Source organism: Eschrichtius robustus, chromosome 8, assembly GCF_028021215.1.
Source record: "Eschrichtius robustus isolate mEscRob2 chromosome 8, mEscRob2.pri, whole genome shotgun sequence".
Lineage (NCBI taxonomy): Eukaryota > Metazoa > Chordata > Mammalia > Artiodactyla > Eschrichtiidae > Eschrichtius > Eschrichtius robustus.
Genome location: NC_090831.1, coordinates 50,946,074 through 50,970,524, shown reverse-complemented (window position 1 = coordinate 50,970,524; position 24,451 = coordinate 50,946,074). Strand labels below are relative to the sequence as shown.

The following is a 24,451-nucleotide window of genomic DNA, read 5'->3' as shown; positions in this document are numbered from 1 at the left end:
AACATATAAAAAGCTATAAAGAATGGGAAAACAGGCACCCTCTGCACTCACCACCCAGATTGCACACATGTGGTCGGGCTTTTTCACATTTAATTCCTTTGCTACTTTCATCTGCATCTTTGTGTAGAGGATGGAAAGGCTTTTGGCAATCTGACCACAAAGAAGCTGTGATAAACAGAGTGGAGACACACAGAAGTGACCAGTGACTAAAAGCTGCTGATTTTGACATCTCAGTAATAAATCTATAGTGTTAGTGAGACAGCTGTGTTCTTTAGAATTTCACAAAAATAAGCAAGGAGGTGAGAGTTTAGTACAAAAGTGGTTACTTCCCTTTCAGCCCTCTTCTGGGCTTAAAGTTCTCAGGGGGGATTTTGTGGATTTGCAAACAAATCCAGGGACTGAGAGCTGGTCCACAAAGTCAGTCAACTGACACTTCCCTGCAGGAGAAATACAACTCCTTGTGAATTGAACTTTGCCATCCCAGGTCATGCTTCTGGATGTCTGTAAGAGTTACTATCCAGTCATTAAATGCTTATAATCCATTCCTGAGAGCTATTATCCCAGAAACTATACTTGTTTTCCCGTTGACAGCAGGTGGCTTTCATCTTTGACCTGGATTTTTGTGCTTGTTTTTATCTTTTTATTCCTTGAGAGGCCATGCACAGCAGCTAGATGGGTAGGTGAGAGCATTTAAAGATTCTTTTGTTCAAAGGATTGCAATTTCCATTAGTCAGGTTGAAAATAATATGCAGGTACAGTATAAACCTCTTTTCAGCAAATTTGGAGCTAATAGAATAGAGTTTTTTCATGGTTTGTCTTAAATATGGTGATAATTGCAAATAGAAAGAGGGACGGTGTTTGAAAATGAGCCATTTCTTGTCACTTTTATCTAATAATGTGTTGAAAAGAGAATGTGATTGCTCATTTTTATGATGAAGTAGTAATATGTACAATCGTCAAAGGGATATTATGGAGCAAATATTTGATATTATCTGTTTATTCACTTAGCAAAATAATTTGAATAACTGCTCTGTGCTAGGGGTAAAGCAGTAAACCAAACATGGTCCCTGGTATTATATTCATGATAGTTGATATATTTCTTTATGCGTATTGAATCAACACTATTTTTTAGTATTTATTACTGACTCAAAATATACAAATATAAGCAATGAAAATTTTATAAATATTATAAATATGTAAGAAGATGCCTTAAAATAGACTTTAGAGTTCTGCTTAGTACAACTAGGGCTCTGCTAAAATAAAAACATATAGAGGCTAGGTATGAGAATTTAAAAAGATATAAATCAAGGGTCAAGGGAAAGATGAGGAGATAACTTATCTTGTATTTTTAAATTTATTTAAAAATCTCTTTCTTTCTGAATAATGCCAGATAACACATTTTGTCACTGGGATCTTACTGTACATTAACATAGAATTCATTATTACATTAGGAGGAAGCATCAGTATTAACATCTGGATTTATATTTATTAACTGATCTGAGGATATTAGCAGTAGAAATAAAAGTCATGTTTAGAAAAGTCTGCCTTTGCATTTGCAGACACAGGAAATCATTTAATAACTAGCTGAAATATTATTTTTATTATTGAGCAATGATAAATTATAGAGGCACCATATACAAAATATAAATTTAAGAGCAGTTACAGACATGTTTGTTTCTAAAGGGTTATTATATAAAATATATTATATATTCATTTTCTTTCACTTCTTTGCTAATTACTAAATCTTTTATTAATTCTTCATTGTGTACTAAATTACATACAGACACTTTGGCCTGGTATCAAACCCTTCCTTGATCTTACCCCAGTTTACTTTTGTAACATTTTCCTCTATTTCAATTTATCCCAGTCTTCATCTAAACCAAATTTGTCCTGGTTCTCCATACATGTTCTGAATTGTTTCACCAGTTGTTCTTTCCCCCATTTGTCCAGCATCTAGAATATTTCCTGAACCAATTTCTGCATGTGTGAATCCACCTGTAATTTTAGACAGTATTAAACCTTGTGAGGTCTGTCCTCATTTTCCCAACAAAGAAATTTCAGAGAAGACTCAGTTTACTGGGCATTTATCTATACGTTTATCTATATTTTTCTAAAGACTTCTGTCAATTTTATTTTGCATTTTTAGCTATTCATTAATTATTAAATATGATCTTAATAAATACCTGACAAGCAGGATGTTAGTGGCATATCTGAAGTAGATGCTGGATAAAAGGAATAAGAGAATGCATTTTCTGCTAAGAATTAAAAACTATTAGGAAACCAACTAGATGTTACTTTGCTTTCTATTATCACCAAGTGTTAGCAATTAAACAGTATCAGTGACAGAGTACTACTGCCAGAAAAGTCTTTTGTTTATCCAAGTTCTAAACAATTGCTGTGGTTACCATTGTGTTTCTATTATGTATATTTATGTGTACATGTATATGTATAGTCAGTCTTCAACACACATGAACTCAGCTACACATGTTTCAAGGGTAAGTTCACATTGAGTTGGAGTTATTTAATACTTGCAACACTGAGACATAGTGCAAATTATGAGGTGTGATTATTTTGTTCGTTAAGTGCAAATGTGAGTTCGTGCTAATTATTGAATTTGAATGTATTTAAAATTTTAATTATTCTTCTTTTTAAATTGTTTGTTATAAACCTAAAGAACAACTCAAGCAAACAATAATTATTACTCATTTATACAGAGCTATTACTTAAAATACTTCTGTTGTTTAGCAGAGAGGGATGTTAAACACCGTTCACTCTGGGTGTCACCGTACCCCCTTGGTGTGAGGTGTTAAGGCTATGAAGACAGCTATGGTCTCCATTCTCAATGACCTTGCTTGCCCTCCCTTCTCTCTCCTCCTCCCCATTTCTTTCTTCAAGAAGAGCCACTATTTATATGACTTTGAATTCTCCTGTCTAGAATGGTCAGGTAGATGCTTTTCTTTAATTTAATTTTCAGAGATAAAAGAATCACAGGGAAGCTAGTCCCTAGATATTCAGACCTGAAATTTGACAGCAAACTGTTTATTAACTTTATGGAACACAGACTGCATGAAAGACAAAACTTTTTATAGAATTTAGATTTAAATGGAAATATATTAATGGAAATAGTGGCTTCATAAGTAATTTTTGAAAGTCAAAATTAAGTACTTAATGTATTTATACCATGAAACATCCTTATTTATTTATCATAAGCATAGCAGATCTAGTTGAGTCAAACAGAAAATCATATTAATTTAGTGTTCACAGGGACATATTAAATTAAAAATAAGAAAAATATCTCTTTATGGTGAATTGTTGAACAGCATAACCCTGTTTATTCTACCTAATTGGTATAAATGCTTATGTTTTGCTAAATGTCTAAAGAATATCTTTTTTTCATTTTTTTATTGAGGTATAATGGGCATACAACATTAGTTACAGGTGTAGACCATAATGATTTTATATTTGTATATATTGCAAAAGGGTCACCACAATAAGTCTAGTTAATGTCCATTACCATACATAGCTGCAAATTTATTTTTTTACTCTCTTAGCAACTTTCAAATATGCAATACACTATTATTTACTATAGTCACCATGCTGTATGTTACATCTCCATGACTATTTATTTTATGTATTTTTTTTTTTTTTGAATTTTATTTTATTTATTTTTTATACAGCAGGTTCTTATTAGTCATCCATTTTATACACATCAGTGTATACATGTCAATCCCAATCTCCCAATTCATACCACCACCACCCCATGCCGCTTTCCCCCCCTGGTGTCCATACGTTTGTTTCTCTACATCTGTGTCTCTATTTCTGCCCTGCAAACTGGTTCCTCTGTACCATATTTCTAGGTTCCACATATATGCGTTAATATACGATATTTGTTTTTCTCTTTCTGACTTACTTCACTCTGTATGACAGTCTCTAGATCCATCCATGTCCCTAAAAATGACCCAATTTCGTTCCTTTTTATGGCTGAGTAATATTCCATTGTATATACGTACCACACCTTCTTTATCCATTCGTCTGTCGATGGGCATTTAGGTTGCTTCCATGACCTGGCTATTGTAAATAGTGCTGCAATGAACACTGGCGTGCATGTGCATGACTTATTTACTTTATAACTGGAAGTTTGTACCTTTTGACCCCCTTCCCCCATTTCACTAACCTCCCACTAAAGAACATGTTTAAGGAAATATTTCAGAATAAAATAGTGTGGAAAAACATCAATTAGTATTTAAAACAAGATTATTTTTATATGTATGCTATTATGTGTATGTTTATGTTGCCTTGTGTTTAATTAGTAGGGTACTAAATTTGGAAAAGACTGTTTTTAGGTCTATACCAAGGCATGTTTCTAAAGTATGCAAATAATTCATCTAAATCATATGCATAATGTACAAATCAGTGGTAACATTTTTTTAACACAAGTTGCCTGGCTTTTGCTAAGCACTTGACAAAAATTTTCCATTTAATAATCAAAATAGCCATATTTCAAGGCATTAATCATATTTTGTCAATGAGAAAACAGAGACTTGAAGAATTAAATAATCTTTTGTAAGTCATAGAGCAAAACTTGGCAGAAATGGGAGTCGATTCCAGGCCTGCCTTATTTACTGTTGGCTTGCACGCATCTGCTCATTCAGCAGAGCTATGGTGTTTACATTGCACATTTAACTGTGAGAAAAGCATTTAATTTTGAAGGACAAAACTGCCTTTTCCCTCCTTCGAAAATTCAAGGACTTAAATATGCAAGCTCTCTGTCTTTGTAAAAGCAATGACATTAATAAGACACTGCCTATGATAACCACCAGTTTTAGTTGGTGATAGAATCATGTTGGTAAATCTGTATCTTTATTTTGTTTTCTTTTTTTTTTCCCAGAATGATGTAGGAGGACAACGCAGCCTGATAAACAAATGGACCACTTTTCTCAAGGCCAGACTGATTTGCTCAATTCCTGGAAGTGATGGGGCAGATACTCATTTTGATGAGCTTCGTAAGTCACGTTTCTTTTTTCTTAAAAAAGTCTTACTAATTAAGTAATTCAGCATTTAATTTATTTTAGCCCCAAATGCCTGATTATAAAGCCCAGGACAGCTTGCAGGAGTGGTGCTTACTAAGTTCCCACAGGCAAAGAACTTGGAGGTGCTCTAGGTCTGGGTGTTCATCGTAACGAAGAAGTTCCCCTTTTGTGAGTGTCCTCAAAGTTACGAGGGGAACAAAACTGCAGCAAGAGACAGAAAGATACTAGCTCTGGGACTACAAAGCCCATCCATTCTTCATGTGGTCTTTTATTTGGAAGGAGCCACTGGCTATAGGTAGCAAGAACTTGGGTTCCTTATTCTGTAGATGCCCTCTGCTGGAGAGCCCTGGAGATCTGGTGAACTCTGTCGCTTTGACTTGTTAATAAAAAGGATACTCTGAGAAGCGTTAGATTCTTCTCTTTTGTTTCCCCTTTTTACTCCTCTCAAAGCTAATTCTAGAAGGAATTTTTCAGCTGTAAATAAAGTTAGTATCATTAGCTTTTACTTTTTGAACTTTTTTTTGGTTTTGCCATGCAGTGTAAAAATGATGATATCATTGAATGATTTGTGTCAGTATTTACAGTATTAAATTATATATTCAGTATTCATGGATGATTTCTCATGCTGTATATAAGCATGCTCACCTGTTAAATGATATTTTAAAGAATATTATTTACATATACTTTAGTATCAGTGTTGCACAAGTAATTACACAATACCACACAAGGAATGAAGTAGTCTAGCTATATTCATATTATTACCAAATAGGTAATTGAATTATTAACAAGTTGACACAATTACAGGACAACACTTTTTTAACACTGGAGGGTAAAAATAACCTGTTTTTAGTTTCTGTTCTATATGAAATCACATACTCCTAATTGGAAACAGTCATGGAGATTATCAAGTGAACCATCCCATTCATAGGTGATTGAAGTAAACACCTTTGAGAGTGAATGTTCAATTCAGTGTCACACAGCTAGTGAGAACTTGTCTTTTCCCCTTAATTTCTTATGTCATAGTGTAATGACTTTCACTGTTATCTTAATTTTGTATACTGTTTAGAGTCTCAGGAATATTTCATTACTAAAGAAAAAGCAAACGTGATACTGAAAAATACAAATGTAGAATCATTATTTTTTTCCCATTAATAGAAGACATTTACTTACTCCCCACAAGAGATGAAAGAAATCCTGTAGTATATGGAGTCTTTACCACAACCAGGTAAGTTAAAAAAAAAAATGCCTGTAATCCTTCTAGAGAATTGTTGTATCTATGTAAGAAAATACTTATATGTTCTTTTTGTCCCTTCCTTTTGTGTGAAGAAACACACATTTAAAACATTTTACTTTTTCATTTATTGTTTCCTAGAAATCTTTTAATATCAGTACATAAAAATGTCTCTGTTCTCTTTACACCAGCAAAGTATCCCCTATATGGATTAACACAATTTATTTAACTAGTCCTCTCTACCTAGGCATTTGCGTCGTTTCCAGTCCTTTGCTAGTACACATAATGCTTCAATGACTAACCTTGTACATACACTATTGCCTGTAGGAGCAAGTATATCTGTGAGCTAAATTCCTAGACTACAATTACTGGATACAAGGGCACATACATATGTTAATCATAATAAATAGGTTGAGCTGCATGACAGAGAAGTAATACCAACAAAATACATGTCTTAGTCTTTGTCTAGGCTGTAATCATGAGATGACACTCTTGACTTTTAAAATGTCTTCACATGCTCTTATTTGCACTTCCCCATTACCCTGCAAAGATAGGAGTGTGACTGTTATTATCACCATATCATCACTGCTCTACTGACTTAGGCAAAGGAAGTTTGCATTACATGTACTTGTCCAAAGAAGAGTAGCCAATTAGTGGTAATACTGGGATTAGGACTAAAAGTATCTTCCTAATTTCTACGCCTGTATTCTTGTCTTCTTTCTGCGTAATACTGTCCTGTACTTGTCACTGAGGCTCTGTGACTTCCTTAAAAGTTGTCCTAGCAGCCATGAAGCTTTCTCAAAGAATATTTGGACCCCCACTTAATCTTATTTAATATTAATTTTACTGAATTCATTAACTTACATTTGACTCTGTTCCAAGTGCACTTTTATTCTTGTTACCTACGACTGCCTGTGTTACATTCTTTGAAATACTTTGCACTTTTTCCATAGCACTGCTGTCGGTCGTTATCAATGTATACTGCTATCAGTATTGGAGGAATTGGCAGTATTGGCATTAGTATTAGACAAATGGTCTTACTGCCTCCTTTTGAATAAATTATTAAAATATTTTGTGGGAAAATTATAATTTATTTTCTGAGATATTACTGTCATTTAGTTCATAGTACCTTATGGATAAAGTCAAATGTACTATTGGTTCAGAATATATCAAAAACAAAATACTATTTGGTTAATTATAAAATTAGAGTGGAAATATTTAAATATGAGACTAGAGAAAATATCCTAAGAAGCTGCTATTTTGAACTCCACGTTTCTGCTAATTTATATCTGAACTAAAAAGGTGCAGGAAGAGCACGTGCCTGTAGTTACTCAAGTCAAGTATCTCAGCCCTGGTTCTCTTGGCATCTTTCCATTCACAGAATTTTCTTTAAAGTCACTGTGTGTTTCACACACAAGACATAGATGTGTGCCAGAGAAATGTAGCCCCAAGATAGTTCTCTTTTTCTCTTATTGAGTTTTTGCCCACCCAGAGTGTGAAGTTACAAGTCAGCTCTTTGTTCTTGGTGCACTTTGTTATTTTATTTTTAATGCTGCCCTGAAGACTGTGGTAATGTCAGGATGCAAGTCACATCCTTGGTCCAATGAGAAGATGTAATTAATCTGCAATAACACCATGATGCATCGTTCCTTTAAAGTATCATAGGCAGGTCATATGATTTTTATGGGGCCATCATTTCCCTACCTAGCAGCCAGTTTTCTCCCGGCTGCCTATTTAACATCAGCTCCTGATGCTTCGCATTAATGTCATTCCAAGAATGATTAATGATTGAGTTACTTATGTTAGTGAATCCTAAACTCATTTGTGTAGTGCTAAGTCTCTTAGAGTGTAAAGTGTGATCTTGTTTTTAAGAACAGGAATCACTGAAAATTTTAGATTCAGAGAAAATGCCTTTTAATTTCTGGAAATAAAACCAAGATGAGGGCTTCCCTGGTGGCACAGTGGTTGAGAATCTGCCTGCCAATGCAGGGGACACGGGTTCGAGCCCCGGTCTGGGAAGATCCCACATGCCGCGGAGCAACTGGGCCCGTGAGCCACAACTACAGAGCCTGCGCGACCGGAGCCTGTGCTCCGCCACAAGAGAGGCCGCGATAGTGAGAGGCCCACGCACCGCGATGAAGAGTGGCCCCCGCTTGCCGCAACTAGAGAAAGCCCTCGCACAGAAACGAAGACCCAACACAGCCAAAAATAAATAAATAAAATTAAAAAAAAAAAAAACAAGATGAAATATCTGATGCTGCTGCTAACAATTTTCATCATTAGTTTGCAAAAATTTGTTGAATTCCCATGGAGCTTTGCTGCCTCTTAATTGGATGTGCCCCCTTCCTGTGTAATCATGATTAATTTTAAGCATCAGATAAGTTATATACATAAACTCAGAAATTCAAAAAGGAGCAAAAAGATTATTTCAGTGTTTTTAAAATTAATAAAAATTATATGAGGAAATCATTAATAGCCAGTATTTATGGACATTCATTCACTTTAAGAAAACAGATAAATATTTATTATTTACATATCTAAATATTCCTTTTTTTAAAAAGTAGGTAATGTAACTTCTGATTTTGTAAGTTCTTTAGAAGGCATTATGCTATAATAACTTCAAATAAAATTCAAGAGCATGTGAATAAATATAATACTCTTTCCTGCATATTCCTGTCTATCCTCCAGTTTTTCCAGGTAATTCCTATTTGTCCATCAGGTGTCAATTTAGATGCTACCTACTCCCTGAAAACTTACCAGACAGCCTTGTATTGGGTACCCATCTGTGTGCTTGCTTAGTTTACTATAATTACCTGTCATATAAGTGTTATCAAAACTTATTCAGGATTACTTGGCTGTAAGCTCCTTGAGGACATACACACATTTTGTCTGCCGCACCTGTCAGATAGAATGTCCCGAATAAATGTGTCCACAGCACCTGGTTATAGCATGTGCTCAGAGAATGTCCACTGAATGGACCAGTGAATGACTGAATCATGTTGCTTTCTTTCAGCTCCATCTTCAAAGGCTCTGCTGTGTGTGTGTATAGCATGGCCGACATCAGAGCAGTTTTTAATGGTCCATATGCGCATAAGGAAAGTGCAGATCATCGTTGGGTGCAGTATGATGGAAGAATTCCTTATCCCCGACCTGGTACAGTATGTATCCATGCTTAATAATCCAAGTATTTTAAGTCCATATTCTCTTCCTAATCCTAGTATAATAAACTATGCTATTCACCACAGCAACATGCACTGTGGTTTTAAAATAACTGTTTATTTACAGTGATGTGTTAGTATGTCTGACCTTCACTGGAACTTAACATTTTCCGTTTGAGTAAGAATTTTAAATACTACAGGAAACGATGGGCTATATCGTAAGGAGCAGACAGACTATTCTGAGAATATAGTGTTTATCCTCAACGTGTCTATAGAATCGTCAAAATGAGTTAGTATCTAGAATGACAAATATTCCAAGTTAGAAGGAAATGCTAGTAAGTATTTATTCATCACATACAGCTCTGCATGTAGTTAAGAGTCATCTAGTCCCCACTTCTACCTTAAAAAGACGACATCAGTTGTTCATTTAAATGATCTGTTCTCTTGTTCTGCATTTATCTTTTCTTTATTATGTTGCACCTTGGAATTATATGCATATTTTAGATGTGGGAAAGACATAGAAAGCTCTGAGTCCAAAATTCTATTCAGATAGCATAAATCATGTTTAGAGCAGAAATGAAACAGGTAAGAAATGTGTTTTAGAGTTTCTGCATCTGTTTTGAAAAAAACTTTGCAATTTAAAATCTGTATGTGCATTATAAATGGAAGGCTTTTGTTCTGTTGATGTGATTAAAACAGTTTGTTATTTAAATATTTTAGAATTAGTTAATTGGCCTAATATAAAGGTAAAATGCCTCTTTTAAAAAATTAGGATTCATTATGAATATTTCTACCAAGAGCTCAAAACAGTCATCAAAATCCCAGAAAAATCACTGATGTAACCCATCTAATTCTACTGAGTTTTATCTTATGTTTGTTCTTGAAGAGAAAACAGCTGGTAGCCAGGCTTTCTGAATTCTCTTTTCATCTTCCTGTTACGTAACCTAATTAAATTTGGGAACCACACTTTACAACCATGTCTATTTTCCCTTTTGTAATTCCTCAATATGTTTCAGGGATGTTTCTGAACTGATTATGGGATAATCTCAACTTTGGTGGAAAAAACTTTCTGCAAGTAATATTATGATTTTCAATATTCACTTTTTAATTTTCTTTGAACATCAAAGCTGTACTTGCTTGTTCTGTTATTTTTTTAAACAGTAACATAGGGTGTAGGTACTCTTCTAAAGGCTTTATAAATCTTAACGTAATCTTTATAATGACTCTATAAAGCAAATGCTATTATTATTAATGCCATTTTACAGATGAGCTATCTCAGGCACAGGTAAGTGCAGTAACTTGCCCATGGTCACAAAGCTAGTGAGTAATGCAACTGAGTTTTAAACCCAGGTATCTTGTTGGTAGAGTCCAAGCTCTGAGTCCTTGTACTTTGACACTACATTAAAAACTTTTTATGTTGAATTATATCTATTTTTCCCTTCCATGGAAGATCTTTTACTGAATATACATAGTATATATAATGATTATATATGTGAAGGTTGTTTGAGTTTTCTTTTGTTTGTTTTTTGTTTGAGGAGGATGGTAAAATTTCAGAGGGCTCTCTAGCTGGGGAAATTTTACCATACTAGGATTCTGGGGTTAAATGTCAGAGACTGTCATACTCTGAGTTGTTTCTACATATGTTTATTCTCAAAAATAAAGACTGTGACCATTCAGGCCATTAAAAACAAATCTTTAATTATCTGGATGTTACAGGAGAAAGAATTTGGGACTGAAATCACCCACATTCATTACAGAAAATTATTTCCCTACCTATATACAGCAGTTGATTCTTATAATACTAGGAAGTTGATTATCAAAATGACCACCTGCCGATACATCCAGATCACATCTGACAGTGTAGGCTGGAGGTGCTGCAGAGGTGGCAGCTGTCACCACTTCCCTGCTCCTCCCTGAGAGACCTGTGAATGTCATGGGAGCCTAAAGGCAACTCGCACCTTACATGACTCTGCTCAGAAGCACACGGGTACTTCTCTGATATGTGACCCCCGAATAGTAAAACATACATGTCAGTGAGGAGGGTTTTCATCATTGAGGAAAGAAGCACCTCCTTATGTTAAACAGAACAGCCTTTGCTGTTGGAGTACTCAAAATACAAAGTGTTTACACTGTAGATATTTTCTTGAAGAGTTCAGAATTATCTAGGGAATAAGTTGTATCCAAACTACCAAAAATACTTTTTTTCTTTTTAATAATTTAGATAAAAGGAAAAATATCATCAGGCATAAGGAAGTGCTGTTTAACAAAATTATTCTTTTATCCCTTCTAAACATCATTATTTTCCTATGCTTTTGTAAATGTGTAAACACATTCGCATCTGAAGCTAAGCTTTGAGAATTATGCCTCGTAACTAATCTTTAATCCATAGCCCATACTTGGGCCACTGTTGGTAACTGAGACAGAAAGACAAAGTCTCCCTTAGGGGGACTCTGTTAGAACACTCTCTTTGATCAGGTACATTATGTTCTTTTATAGAATTTAGGGAAAGAAAAATATATCCTAGTTACTGTCAGGGATTATTATTATTTTTTTTTTTTTAAACTTTGGGTTTATTTATTTATTTATGGCTGTGTTGCGTCTTCGTTTCTGTGCGAGGGCTTTCTCTAGTTGTGGCAAGCGGGGGCCACTCTTCGTCGCGGTGCGCGGGCCTCTCACTATCGCGTACTCTCTTGTTGCGGAGCACAGGCTCCAGACGCGCAGGCTCAGTAGTTGTGGCTCACGGGCCCAGTTGCTCCGCGGCACGTGGGATCTTCCCAGACCAGGGCTCGAACCCGTGTGCCCTGCATTGGCAGGCAGATTCTCAACCACTGCGCCACCAGGGAAGCCCTGTCAGGGATTATTTATCTTGCTTTATAGTTTCAGTTAAAAGTGGCATTCTTTCTTGTTCTGAACTAAACTCAGATTGTGTCTACACTGGTTTTAGATGGGGAGCAACCAGATAAGCCAGTTTAAAAAAATTTATTTATGTAAAATAATATTACTGAGATATTAAAAATTTTTTTTTATTTACCATCTTTTTCCAATTGATTCTCTGTAAGAATAGTGATAACCACTCCCCCTGAAAGGTTTGCAAGAGTATCAAGAAAGCTACCGTAACTAAAGGGTATCAGTTATTTCGAAGTAACTAGCTACTTTTGTACTCTCTTTGAAATCTGTGACCACGTTTGAAAATGTCTAAAATCGTATGTAAATTTGTAACCTTTTGCTTCCTTAATTCTTTATTTATGTTTTCAGTGATATCTTACCTTTTAGTTGCATACAATGATTAGTCAGATTTTCCACCTTATATTTTATATTTGGAGGGCTGGTGCTGAAGTTAGGAATATCATCTATCTGATATGAAAATCTGCTACACAAATAAGCTTTTCATAAACTAAGGTTACCATTTAAATAACTCTGTCATTTAATCATTGAAATTATATTTCATAGTGTATCACGTAACGACTCTTGTTAAGTTTGAGAATCTAAGAACCGGAATGGATGAGAGACACTGCATAATTCACTCTCACTTTACAGAGGAGGAAACTTATGCCCAGAATAATAATTTTCTCAATATCATATCACCAAACACGGCAGAGTGAATAGGGATGTTGAAGTTTTCTGACCAGTCTTTTTTCCTTTATTCTTTGATATTCTCTAATACTCACCTATCCCCTAAATTCACCTGATTAATATGCTACTGAATGCTCTACCTAAAATTAACTGCATTTATTTTTATACATTCTCCTGACATACTTGCGCATTTGTTTTTTTTTTTTTTTAAGCAGCCTAATTGTAGTAATTTTTGTTTAAGTGAAGCTATGAGTCTTATTTTCTACAAACCTCCAGCTCAGAAATTTTAGTCAAAAACCATTATTGAACCCATCTTATGATCCAGACACAGTAATAAGGGCTCATGTTATCCGTACATTCTTACAGACAACTTAATGGTGTAGATATTATTATCCCAATTTTATGGATAAGAAAAAGCCCAATGAACCTAAATGTCCATCAACAGATGAATGGATATAGAAGATGTGGGATTTATGTTATATGTATAGTGGAATATTACTTAGCCATAAAAAATGAAATAATGCCAATTTGCAGCAACATGGATGGACCTAGAGATTATAATCCTAAGTGAAGTAAATCAGAGAAAGACAAATATCATATGATAACACTTGCATGTAGAATCTAAAAAAATGATACAAATGAACTTATTTACAAAACAGAAATAGACTCACAGGCATAGAAAACAAATTTATAGTTACCAAAAGGGAAAGAGGGGAGAGGGATAAATTAGGAGTTTGGTTTAACACACTACTATATATAAAATAGATAAACAATAAGGTGCTATTATATAGCATACGGAACTATATTCAATATCTTGTAATAACCTATAATGGATTCTGAAAAAAGAATATATATATATATATATATATATATTAATATAAATGAATCTCTTTGCTCTACACTGGAAACAAACACAACATTGTAAATTAACTATTCTTCAATTTAAAAAAATAAATAGAAAAAGCCAATGAGGGTAAGCACATGCTCATGGTCTCATAGTTTTTAAAGTGGTGAGACTAGGATTAAATTTAGAGCCATGTAACTCCAAATCAAATGCCATTAACCCCCATGCTATTCTGCCTTCAAAGTGATAAAATCAAACAACCAAACAGAACCTTACATTGTTTCTCCAGAGATCAGTCTGTTCTCTACAAAAATAATAGTGAAGTGTTGAAGCCTTATTGCACTTGCCATTTCTTTTATTGTAATTCAGGGGAACACATCTTACTTTAATCAAAGCATTGCTGAATAATTTGCTTTCTATGAAATGTCAGAATCTTTACTCTAAAAGTCACTTTCCACTTATGTTAAAAATTTTAAATAGATTATTTTAAAAACCACCTTTGCACTTACATTTTCTCATCCATGTTGCTATTAAGGTTGAATTCTAAGTTGTTCTCCCAGCAGTGCCTTCTGTTGACATTATCACTCCAGTAAATAAACGTTAGAACTTTCTGTGTGCCATAGCTACTTAATTTTTTTAGTTTGACAGACTTCTGTACTTCCTGTGATAAAAAGTCAAACCTAAACTCGTAGCCTTACAATGATATCACTACTCTACAATGTTAATAAGCCTGGAAATTCAAGAATGCACAAGATTCACTTACAGAATTCCTTCACTTCAAGTGATTCTTCTGCCCTCTGGTGTCCAAACAGAGTCTCTGAACAAATTATATTTCGTTCAGATGGGCCTTACTGAACTGCTGGGTCTTGGTAATAAGTTCCAAGTGAAATGCAGTATGGAAGAATCTACCATACAATGAGTGATAACAGGTCAGATAGAGAAACCAAACTGAGATCAGGCAAAAAAGTCTAGGGAAGATTTGTAAAGGCAGAAGATTTTATTTTTGACATTTGATTTATTATTAAAAATTTACTCTGTAGTTTCATTCTGTGTTGATAAGGAGTTTTTATGATTTATGCATAAATGTAAATATTAATACATGTTTACTTGAAAGTGAGCTTCAGTTTTTAAACTATTCTCTTATCAGAAAGGTGAGAAGAAAGGACTTTTTGAAAAAAATTTATTGTGGTAAGGACACTAATCGTGAGATTTACTGTCTATCCCTTATTATCTACAGGCTATAATGTTGTATAGCAGCTCTCTAGAACTTACCCAGTGTAACTGAAATTTTATACCCACTGATTGATGACTTCCCATTTTCCACTCCCCCAAGCCCCTGGCAACCACAGTTCTATTTTCTGCTTCTATGAGTTTGACTATGTTTTATATATATACATAAGTGGAATTAAGCAGTTTTTGTCCTTCATGGCTGACTTATTTTACTTAGTGTATTGTCCTCTGGGTTTAACTATGTTGTCACAAGTGGTAGGGTTTCCTTTCTTTCAAGACTGAATAATATTCCACTATATGTATAGACACTTTTTAGAATCCATTCATCAGTCAGTGAACATTTAGGTTGTTTCCACATATGGTATGAAGGGTTGTCAAAAAATTAAAAAGTAGAATTACCATATGATCCAGCAATCCTACTTCTGGATATCCGTCCAAATGGACTGAAATTGGGATCTTGAAGAGAGATTAGCACTCCCATGTTCATTTGCAGCACTATTCACAATGGCCAAAATGTGCAGTTTTTGAAGTTAAAACATTAAAGAAATGTATGTTTCACTGCTCCTGAATCATTTTCCCATAGTTTTTAAACAATTTCTAAACCTCTAATTTTGTAAAAATAACAATTCATTTTTAAATTCCATTTCCTCCCAAATAGTTACTGCTTTTACTGTTAAATGTGTCACCTTTACTTTTAAAGATCCAAACTTACACATGAATTTCTCAACTAAGCCTTCATTTTTTGGTAGGGAGCAAAAAGAGGTAGTTATCGGTACCGCTTTTTAATATCATAACTTGTTTTTACTATGTATATACTGGTGAATGATAAATACATTAAAATTCCCATTAATAGCTTAAACAACAGCAAAACACATTCTTTTTGTGTGTATAGGTTTTAGAAAGAGGTGATGCAAATGGTGACTCTGAGAATACCTGAGAATGGTGACTCTGAGAATTCCTTGGTTCAAACATTTGAACCAAAGCAAATAGTACAAGGAACACCATGATATGGTGAAAAGCATCCTTGACTGTATACTAAAGACGTGATCTCTTACGCCAGCTCTGCCTCTTACACTGTCTGACACTGGACACATTGAATATATATGCTCATTTTCAGCTAGAACTTCCTAATTGTTTTTGTTGTTGTTGCTTTTCTTTTGTTTCCTGTTAAGTCACATAAACTACCAAAACCACTAAGCTAGCCTCCTTCTTCATGTTTATTGACCTTCTATGATGTATATCTGAGTATAGATAATATGCTCTTGTCCTTTTAGTGAGAAAAAGAGAAAAATACTGAAATGTCCTGTGAAAACTAAGAGTTGTTTAATCTCAAGTAATCCCCGAAAAAACATCTCCTCTCTCCAATTCTATTTTAGGAATTCAGATCTTTAGAAAAAAATTAAAATCCTTTTTCTGAAGTCACATTCATATATTAATCAGATCCTTGATTTAACTGACCCACTACAAAGACAATGTTAAGTGATTTTTCAGCTACCATTATATGTAAAGTAATGAAATCTCGTCCTTTCTATAACATTTCAAGTCTTCGTCTAAACAAGAAGCCCCACCATGTACAATTCCTCACATGGGTTTTTCCTCTAGAGTAAATGAAAAATAAAGGTAAATAGATTCCCCTCTTTGCAATAGAGGCTTTACGGTCCCTTCTCTGCTCTGAGATAAAATCTCCCAAACTGTGATGTGGATGAGGTTATGTCTAACAGTCCTTATTTATTTCCCACCAAATTATTAAACTTTCTAACACGTAAAAGACAGTTAAAAATAATGACAAAATTCTTTTCCAGGGCCACTGGAAACTTCATCCTACCAGAAATTCTGTCATGGACCAGCTGTGGGTCCTGGCATATCCACCTGTTCCAGAAAAGCGTTTTTTCCTCTGACATATCTAAGCATCACAGCCTTCATTGCGATTGACTTATGATTTTGCTACAAAAAAAGAGCAAATCCTGGAGATATTGTATCATATCATAGGATAATAATACATAATGACAATAACTCAATTCTTATAGCAGACTGGATATATGCAATGGTACTTCACTTCAAACTAGAATGACTGCTGAGAAATTCCAACTTTTACCTTGGCCCAGGTCCTCAACAGCAGGGGTTTGAAATAAAACATGAAATTCATGAGTTCCAAAACTCTTCGGACACCCTGTTTTCTCTTCCTGATCTACGTAAAATATTTGGCTTGAGCAATGACATATTCCTGTAACACACTTTTTATAGAGCTGATGATTCTTAGAATTGTATGTCTTCATGAATCCCCTAAATTAGATCTGAGTTGTAACCTAGACTGGCCCCATTAAGTAAGGATTTTCTTGATTATATTTCTAGAAAAAAAGACGTTTTAAGATTGATTCAAAGATAAGGGTGCAAAAAGAAAGAGAGTCCAAAAGTCGTATCCTAAACTTCCTTTTGATTTGTATAGTGTTAGACTGTGAGAGATCCAAATGGGATGGAAAAAAATAATGGAAGAATTCCCTCACAGTGTCACACTGTCTTCTTATTTATGCATCTGAAGAATATGTCTAAAATTTCATTGGTGTTTCTTTTGTTTCAACTAAAGTTCCTAATTAATTTAAAGGATATGGAAATCTTTGGGAAAATCTCATTTTACATATTACTAGCTCATAGATGCCTCTCTATCATATTAAATTCACGGGGTTTTTTTTTCCCCCAACATTTGTTCACTGCATGGCTTTCCACTTATTGGATAGGATATCTTTAATTCTAACCCTTCTAGGTTTTTCTTTTTCATTCTAGAAAGGAGAAGCAGAGGCAAGACTAGAATCTGGGCCTCCTGACTCCAAGTTCCTAAGGGTGTATGACAAAACATCTCTACCATTTTCCTTTAACTGTATATAGGCTGTGTTTCTCCGAAATGGTGAAAGGCAGCTGATTCAAATAACAAATCAATCTCTTCAACTGGCTTTCAGCTTTCTTTTCCATAGGGCCAACATTCGCTTTTAAAATGAGGTTCTCCAAATCCCAGGCTACGTACTCCAATTCAATCATGTTTTCATTTTTCTGGTATAGAAGTTCTTCTAAAAAAAAGAGAAGCTTCAAAAAAAGATAGATTTACCTGTATATTATATCTCCGGCCCTTCTATCTCATATTGAATATAGCACCTTTCTTTGCCCATATATGTTATAAACTGACTCTTAGAGGAATAAGTAGGGGGATAGGATGGCACCTATTAAATTTGCATGTTTTACTTTATAAATAAAAATGAGACTTTACACATTTAGCTTATTTTTCCCATTTTGCTAAAAATGAAAGCCCGGTTCAGTTGTTCCTCATGCCATGTCTTCCCTCGCACTGATCATCCCTCTGATTTGTTTAAAGTGAAACTGCAACCTGTAGAGAATAGCCCGAAGCAGCAGGGGGAGAAAACTTGTAACAGCTGTCTGGGACCTTGCCAAGGGGCAAAGTTCTCTCATTGGATAAAACCCATTTTTCTCCTCTTATCCATTGCTTCCCACTGCACGACTGAAGGCCCTCTGCAAACACGCAGACGTGCCAAGCATAACATGATCACACCTAGTCAGGGTGGCAGCCAGCCCTGGGAGATAGGCATGCAACCAGGGCTTATTGCCGCTGGGTTTACCGTTTCATCTCAGAGCTGCCTAGGCAGGTCCTTTTCTCTTCTGCTCTTGTGCTGGTATTGTTTCCAGCAAGATACGGACATTTTAGAGTTTTGGTAATAGCTTGCTCTTTTTTTTTTCTCCTTCATATTTTAAACTGTCTTAGAGTTTTTTGAAACAGTAGGTGGAGACACAGGTAAGTTCCCTGATTTATTTCTTACAGTCACAGGAGCTAAAGTGATGGAAGTCAGACAAATGTTAGAAAGCTGGAAGCAGAAATAAATTGCCCTCTACAGTATATTCAGATGGACTGACTCAGCAGGTAGAACTTAAAGTACATACATACAGAGAAAAATTCATTAGATTTTTAATACCTGTGATGTATAGCTGCAATAGGAAAGTTTTCTAGGATTTGTGTAAGGAAAATAATTGAATATGGTTATTTAGATGTAGCATTTCCCCACGCTTTCTCTTTTTCCTTTATGTAATTTTTCTCTCCTACTTTCCATTTACCTGCATAAGATACTTGGCATCCCAAATTATTTTTAGATCTGTGTGAGATGCAGCTATGATATCAAAGGAAAAATTCCACTAGTTTTTAATATTTGGTTCAAACTGTACTATCTTAAACCTCAGGGAGTATCTCTACCAAATCACTTTCATTTGTGAAAGCAGAGTGGAGACGCAGACCAGAGAGATCACACACAGCAACCTAGAGGATAAAGATCTTATCCAAACACTGGCAGCATGCCATGAGGAAAAGCTGCCATATGAAAAAAAAAACATTTTCAAAGATCATTTTATAATAGTCAATGGAAGCCAGGTTTCCCTTCTCTTCTTTTTTTGTTAGATTTTATTACACTTAAACTTCTTTGTCAGAGGTGAACAATGAGGAAAATTATCATGTTTGTTTCTTTGATGAATGTTCCTAGCTTCATTCATCTATCCTTTCTCACATTAAAATTTCTTATGGTTTGAAAATTTGATATAAAAAACTGACTTGAATGGCACGATGTTATTTCCTTTGAAATATTGGCTACTGCATGATTATAGCTACAAAGTCAAAAGAGATGTTTTTCTTAAGTTCGAGGGCTGTTTCAAAAATGTAATGCAGGCAGAAATCTTGCATTTGCTTTGATTTTAATAATAGGCCCACCAGATAGTACCACAGGCATTATAAGCTATAAGCCCACTATGAATGGCCTTTGACTGAGTCTCAAACACGCAGCCTATAATTGGGCAAGAGCTTTGTATCATTTGAGCTCCGTATCCATTTTGAGTTACAGCTTAATCTACTTAATATAGGGTTCCTTGCATTACTGAGTTGACAGATTTCACTTGGCTGAAAGCAAAGTGCTAGAAACAATGACTGAAGATACAGACTTAGATCTTTAGACCAACATCCAGCTAGGAATATGATCAGTAACTACCAAACGGCTAACATTCTAGGACATTTCTAACCTTTTTGGTGCAGACCTGGGACAAGTCAATAAAACTGATCAAGAAAAGATCAGTTTCTTTTCACATGCAAGATTCTTATGAAAGATAAATATATTCTCAAGCTATTTATAGAAAATTATTAACAGATTCTTTTTAAAAGTATAACTTCTTTGCTATTTCTTATAATTTAGTGAGCTATTATGATTTTATTGCTGTAAATTTGAGGTCAGGGTCATTTATTGTGACTAACTCCAGTATCTTTAGTTCCTTAAGAATGACACTCGTGAATGCTTTGAGAAGTACAATTTCGAGCCTTGACAAGATTCTAATTAGTGTTGGGTATAAGTGGCTCAGTTCAGTGGAGATTATGTTTCAACTTGTCTAAAAACTAAAACAGGGGGAAAGCAGCACTTTCTTATAAACTTTCCTTAATATTACTCATTTTCTTTTCTATGCCTGCATCATACAGCTAAACTTTTCCATTCCAAAAGAATGTATTAGCCAGTTAAGAATTCAAATGTGGTAACAGCATTGTTCTCTCTGAGATAACTTACTAAATTACAATATAATAAAATCATAAAATAGATTTAGTATGTGGGAGGGGAGAAATTTGAAGTAATATTTTGAAGGGATTTATGAAGTAATTCCTTTTTCATGTTTTTGGATAGAGGCACATTGAATTCATACCAGTGTGAATTTTTTACTTTTACCACCAGGGGGCAGGGTATGCTAACTATTGAATTAGTGGATGTCAAAAGGCGCACAAGAAACGATTTTAAGACAGAAGTGAAAAATTCCCTGAGGGTTTCCCCACAGATCCTTTAGGGGAAGAGTTGTTGACTTGCTCACAGTAAATTTTCACGCCAGTTATGAAAAACTAGATAATTATGATATCAAACTATTAAAGCTCTTTTACAAGTAACTTTATGACATGTTGATTTGTTCCATTTTATTAACAATCATGGTTTTAATTTAAAACTGAAATTTTACATTAATTAAAGGAAATTGAAAATAATAATGTTTATAGATCACTTTCTTAATTATTTCAACTCAAATTTCATGTACCTTTGTAAGAAAAGAGCTCACTTTGGAAACTTTAGAAAATACAGGTAAATGGATATAATTTAGAAATCTTTTTGGAGAAACATTGAGAAGCTTTAATAAGCATGATAATTTGTTTCATAAGGTTCTCTTTGATGATCATTAGCCATTCCATCTGCCAACAAGCAAAGGCAGTTGTCTTTTGAGATCTGAGGCTAATTCAAGAAGAGAATAGTTCAAAAGACAATAGAAATATCTAGCATGGGGGTTTTGTATTTGGTTTTCTGAAGTCATACTTCTTGGAAGAAAAGATATGGATTGGAATTAACAATTTTTACTTGTACTTATGCAACTGAAAAGTATTTCAAAAGCAAGAGCCCAACTGGACATTGATAAAAGATTTAAAATATGTGCACAATTAATGTTTTATTGAGGTATCAATGATATATAACATTAGTTTCAGGTGTACAACATAATTCGATATTTGTATATATTGAAAAATGACCACCACATTAAGTCCAGTTAACATCAGTCACCATACATAGTTACAATTTTTTTTTCTTGTGATGAGAACTTTTAAGATCTACTCTTAGCAACTTTCAAATACGCAATACAGTGTTAGTAACTATAGCCACCATACTGTACATTACATCCTCAGGATTTATAACTGGAAGTTTGTACCCTCTGACCCATTTTGCCCATCCTGCACCCTCTACATCTGGCAACCACCAATCTGTTCTCTGTATCTTTGAGCTCTTTTGTTTGATTCCACACATAAGTGAGATCATACAGTATTTGTCTTTCTCTGTCTGACTTACTTCACTTAGCATAATGCCCTCAAGGTCCATCCATGTTGCAAATAGCAAGGTTTCATTTTTTGTGTGGCTGAATAATATTTCATTGTAATAATTAAGAATATTTTTGAAAGCAAAAACTGGATTTATATACACTCCAGGTAAGCCACATTTATTTACATCTGTCAATACATGTGATTTCATATTGATCCTGTTGACCACTCCTTTAATATTATCAATGATAAGCCTTAAAAACTTTATTAGATGTGAAAATTTCTCAGATGTGTGAACAATGCCTTTACTCCCCTCCTCATTTCTTTACAGTGTCCAAGCAAAACCTATGACCCACTGATTAAATCCACCCGAGATTTTCCAGACGATGTCATCAGTTTCATAAAGCGGCACCCTGTGATGTATAAATCAGTATATCCAGTTGTGGGAGGACCAACATTCAAGCGCATCAATGTGGATTACAGACTGACACAGATTGTGGTGGATCACGTTGTCGCAGAAGATGGCCAGTACGATGTGATGTTTCTTGGAACAGGTATGCTAGAGCCAGGTTATGCCTTCTTTCAAATGAATTTTTCATTATTAGACAAACAAAACAAAAACTTCAGCAAAGTTTACCGGCCAAAATCAAAATGAGTAACTACTAGCTAATACCCAGTCAGTGTTTTTTTTAACTTGCATAACATGTGCTTTTGATCGACGATCATACATATCTCCCAGCCTCCATTAGTGTTATGTGAGATTTCAAAATATACTACTATATTACGACTGCAATGTGCCTGCTACAGATGAGATGCTCAATACATATTTGTTGAATGACTATGGACTAAAACAAGTAGGTAAAGCAAAGCTTCTCTATTTTCAAACTTCATTTCCCTTTCTCTACAGAGATATTTGATAATCTTACCCCAAAGGATCCCTTCACCCAGTTTTGAGAATCACTGACTTAGTTGGCTTATGGTGGTTTCAAAAAAGTTAATCATTACTTTGTAAAGAACTTAAAGTAGAAACTACTTGGTGATTATTTTTCCTGTCCTTGAATTTTGTGGATTAAGTGTCACTTTTCATTATTAGAGCCCATTTTATTTATTTTTTTGACTGCCAACTCAGTAATTATAAAATGATTACCTTTTTTATCAAGGGAAAGAAATATTGCTTATTTGGTGCATCTCAAAAAAAAAAAAGTAATATCTAATAATGTCCTGTGAATTGTATTGGCAGTAAAGATAACATGTATCATTAAAACAAAAGCACTACATCCTAGATAATGTTATGTAATTTGATGGATCACGCATTGCATAAAGAAACAGAAATTTGATGAGTTATTAAGAAATGGACATTTTTATTGAAATGTTTTTAGGACTATAAAACAATTTTAGAATAATTTTATTTTTTAAAATATATTGGTTTTACAAAAGTTAGGTTTATTAGGAAGCGTCTGTGTGACAGACTCAGAGGACTTTCACGAACACCAGTTGTCAAACCTGATTATGTTGCAGATGGCAGTACCAAGGCCCAGGGAAAAAAAGTAATACTTTCAAGACTACAGAGATTACTACTGAAGCGTCAAAACATGAAATAATTAGTTTGTCATTAATTCTAATGAGCTTGCCCCTTAATTGCACTGCCCACCCAAAGCTCATTTCTAGTTCTTCAACATTTCAGGGTCAGAAAAGCCATTTAGCCACTAGGTGGTACTACCTAACTTTTACTTAGAAAATTATGAGGCTACTAAGATAGACTGATTTTCAATTATGACATTCAGAAAATATATACTTAATATTTTTCAAAGATCCTAGAGTCATTTAAAAACAAATAATCCAGACTATTTTGTACAAATAGGATATTACCATACATGTTAACCTACTTCAACCTCTGTGCTCAGAAGTTTAAAACCAACTATTTTAAATTTATTTTTATGTGTAAGTCAGTCTCTCCATTAATTTCCAAATGGGATTTTTTTCTAAAATGTTCTTTTGATCATCTTTCTGTAATAACATGCCACCTTGTGGACTGCAATATATGATTAATCTTGTGATAATAGTTTAGTTCTTTTAAATTGAACTCAAATAATTTTAGACAAAATTTTATTTTCTAGCCCATTAATTATATTTCTGTAAGTAAAATACATTTTATGAGTGAGCTACTACTTCCCCCATGTAGATAGATTCAATGATTTCTCTTCCATTTGTTAAGATTATTAAAAATATATATATTTATCTTTCATGGTGAACTGGATAAGTACTGAATAAATATTTCTTACATTGAGAGAGAAAATTTGTTAATATATTTTAACCTTTTAAATTAAGTTCCAAAAACGTTGTTCCTCTTTTGTTACCCTTTCAACTAATTTTTAAAGGAGACATCTCTATTCCTTGTGTTAGGAATACACTCTGAATGTGTGTCTTTTAATATTTTCTTTATAAATGTGTTTTATGAGCCGAAAGCTATAGTATTTCAAAAGGGGGGAATCATATACATTAAGCTTCACTTCT

At 34.3% G+C, this 24,451-nt stretch overlaps 1 protein-coding gene and 1 long non-coding RNA gene across 3 annotated transcripts in view; one reads left to right on the top strand and one right to left on the bottom strand.

The window, feature by feature from the left end:
* Nucleotides 1-24,451, bottom strand: part of LOC137768837 (uncharacterized) — a 156,952-nt gene that overhangs the window by 15,823 nt on the left and 116,678 nt on the right. The gene's annotated exons all lie outside the window — the stretch shown is intronic.
* The window catches only part of SEMA3D (semaphorin 3D), a 207,799-nt gene that overhangs the window by 157,015 nt on the left and 26,333 nt on the right, over nt 1-24,451 (top strand). For both annotated transcript variants that reach the window (XM_068550466.1, XM_068550465.1), the window contains 4 exons: nt 4,889-5,003; nt 6,186-6,255; nt 9,275-9,419; nt 22,269-22,491. In XM_068550466.1, coding sequence (XP_068406567.1) covers nt 4,889-5,003; nt 6,186-6,255; nt 9,275-9,419; nt 22,269-22,491 — 553 coding nt within the window. The remainder of the gene's footprint in view (nt 1-4,888; nt 5,004-6,185; nt 6,256-9,274; nt 9,420-22,268; nt 22,492-24,451) is intronic.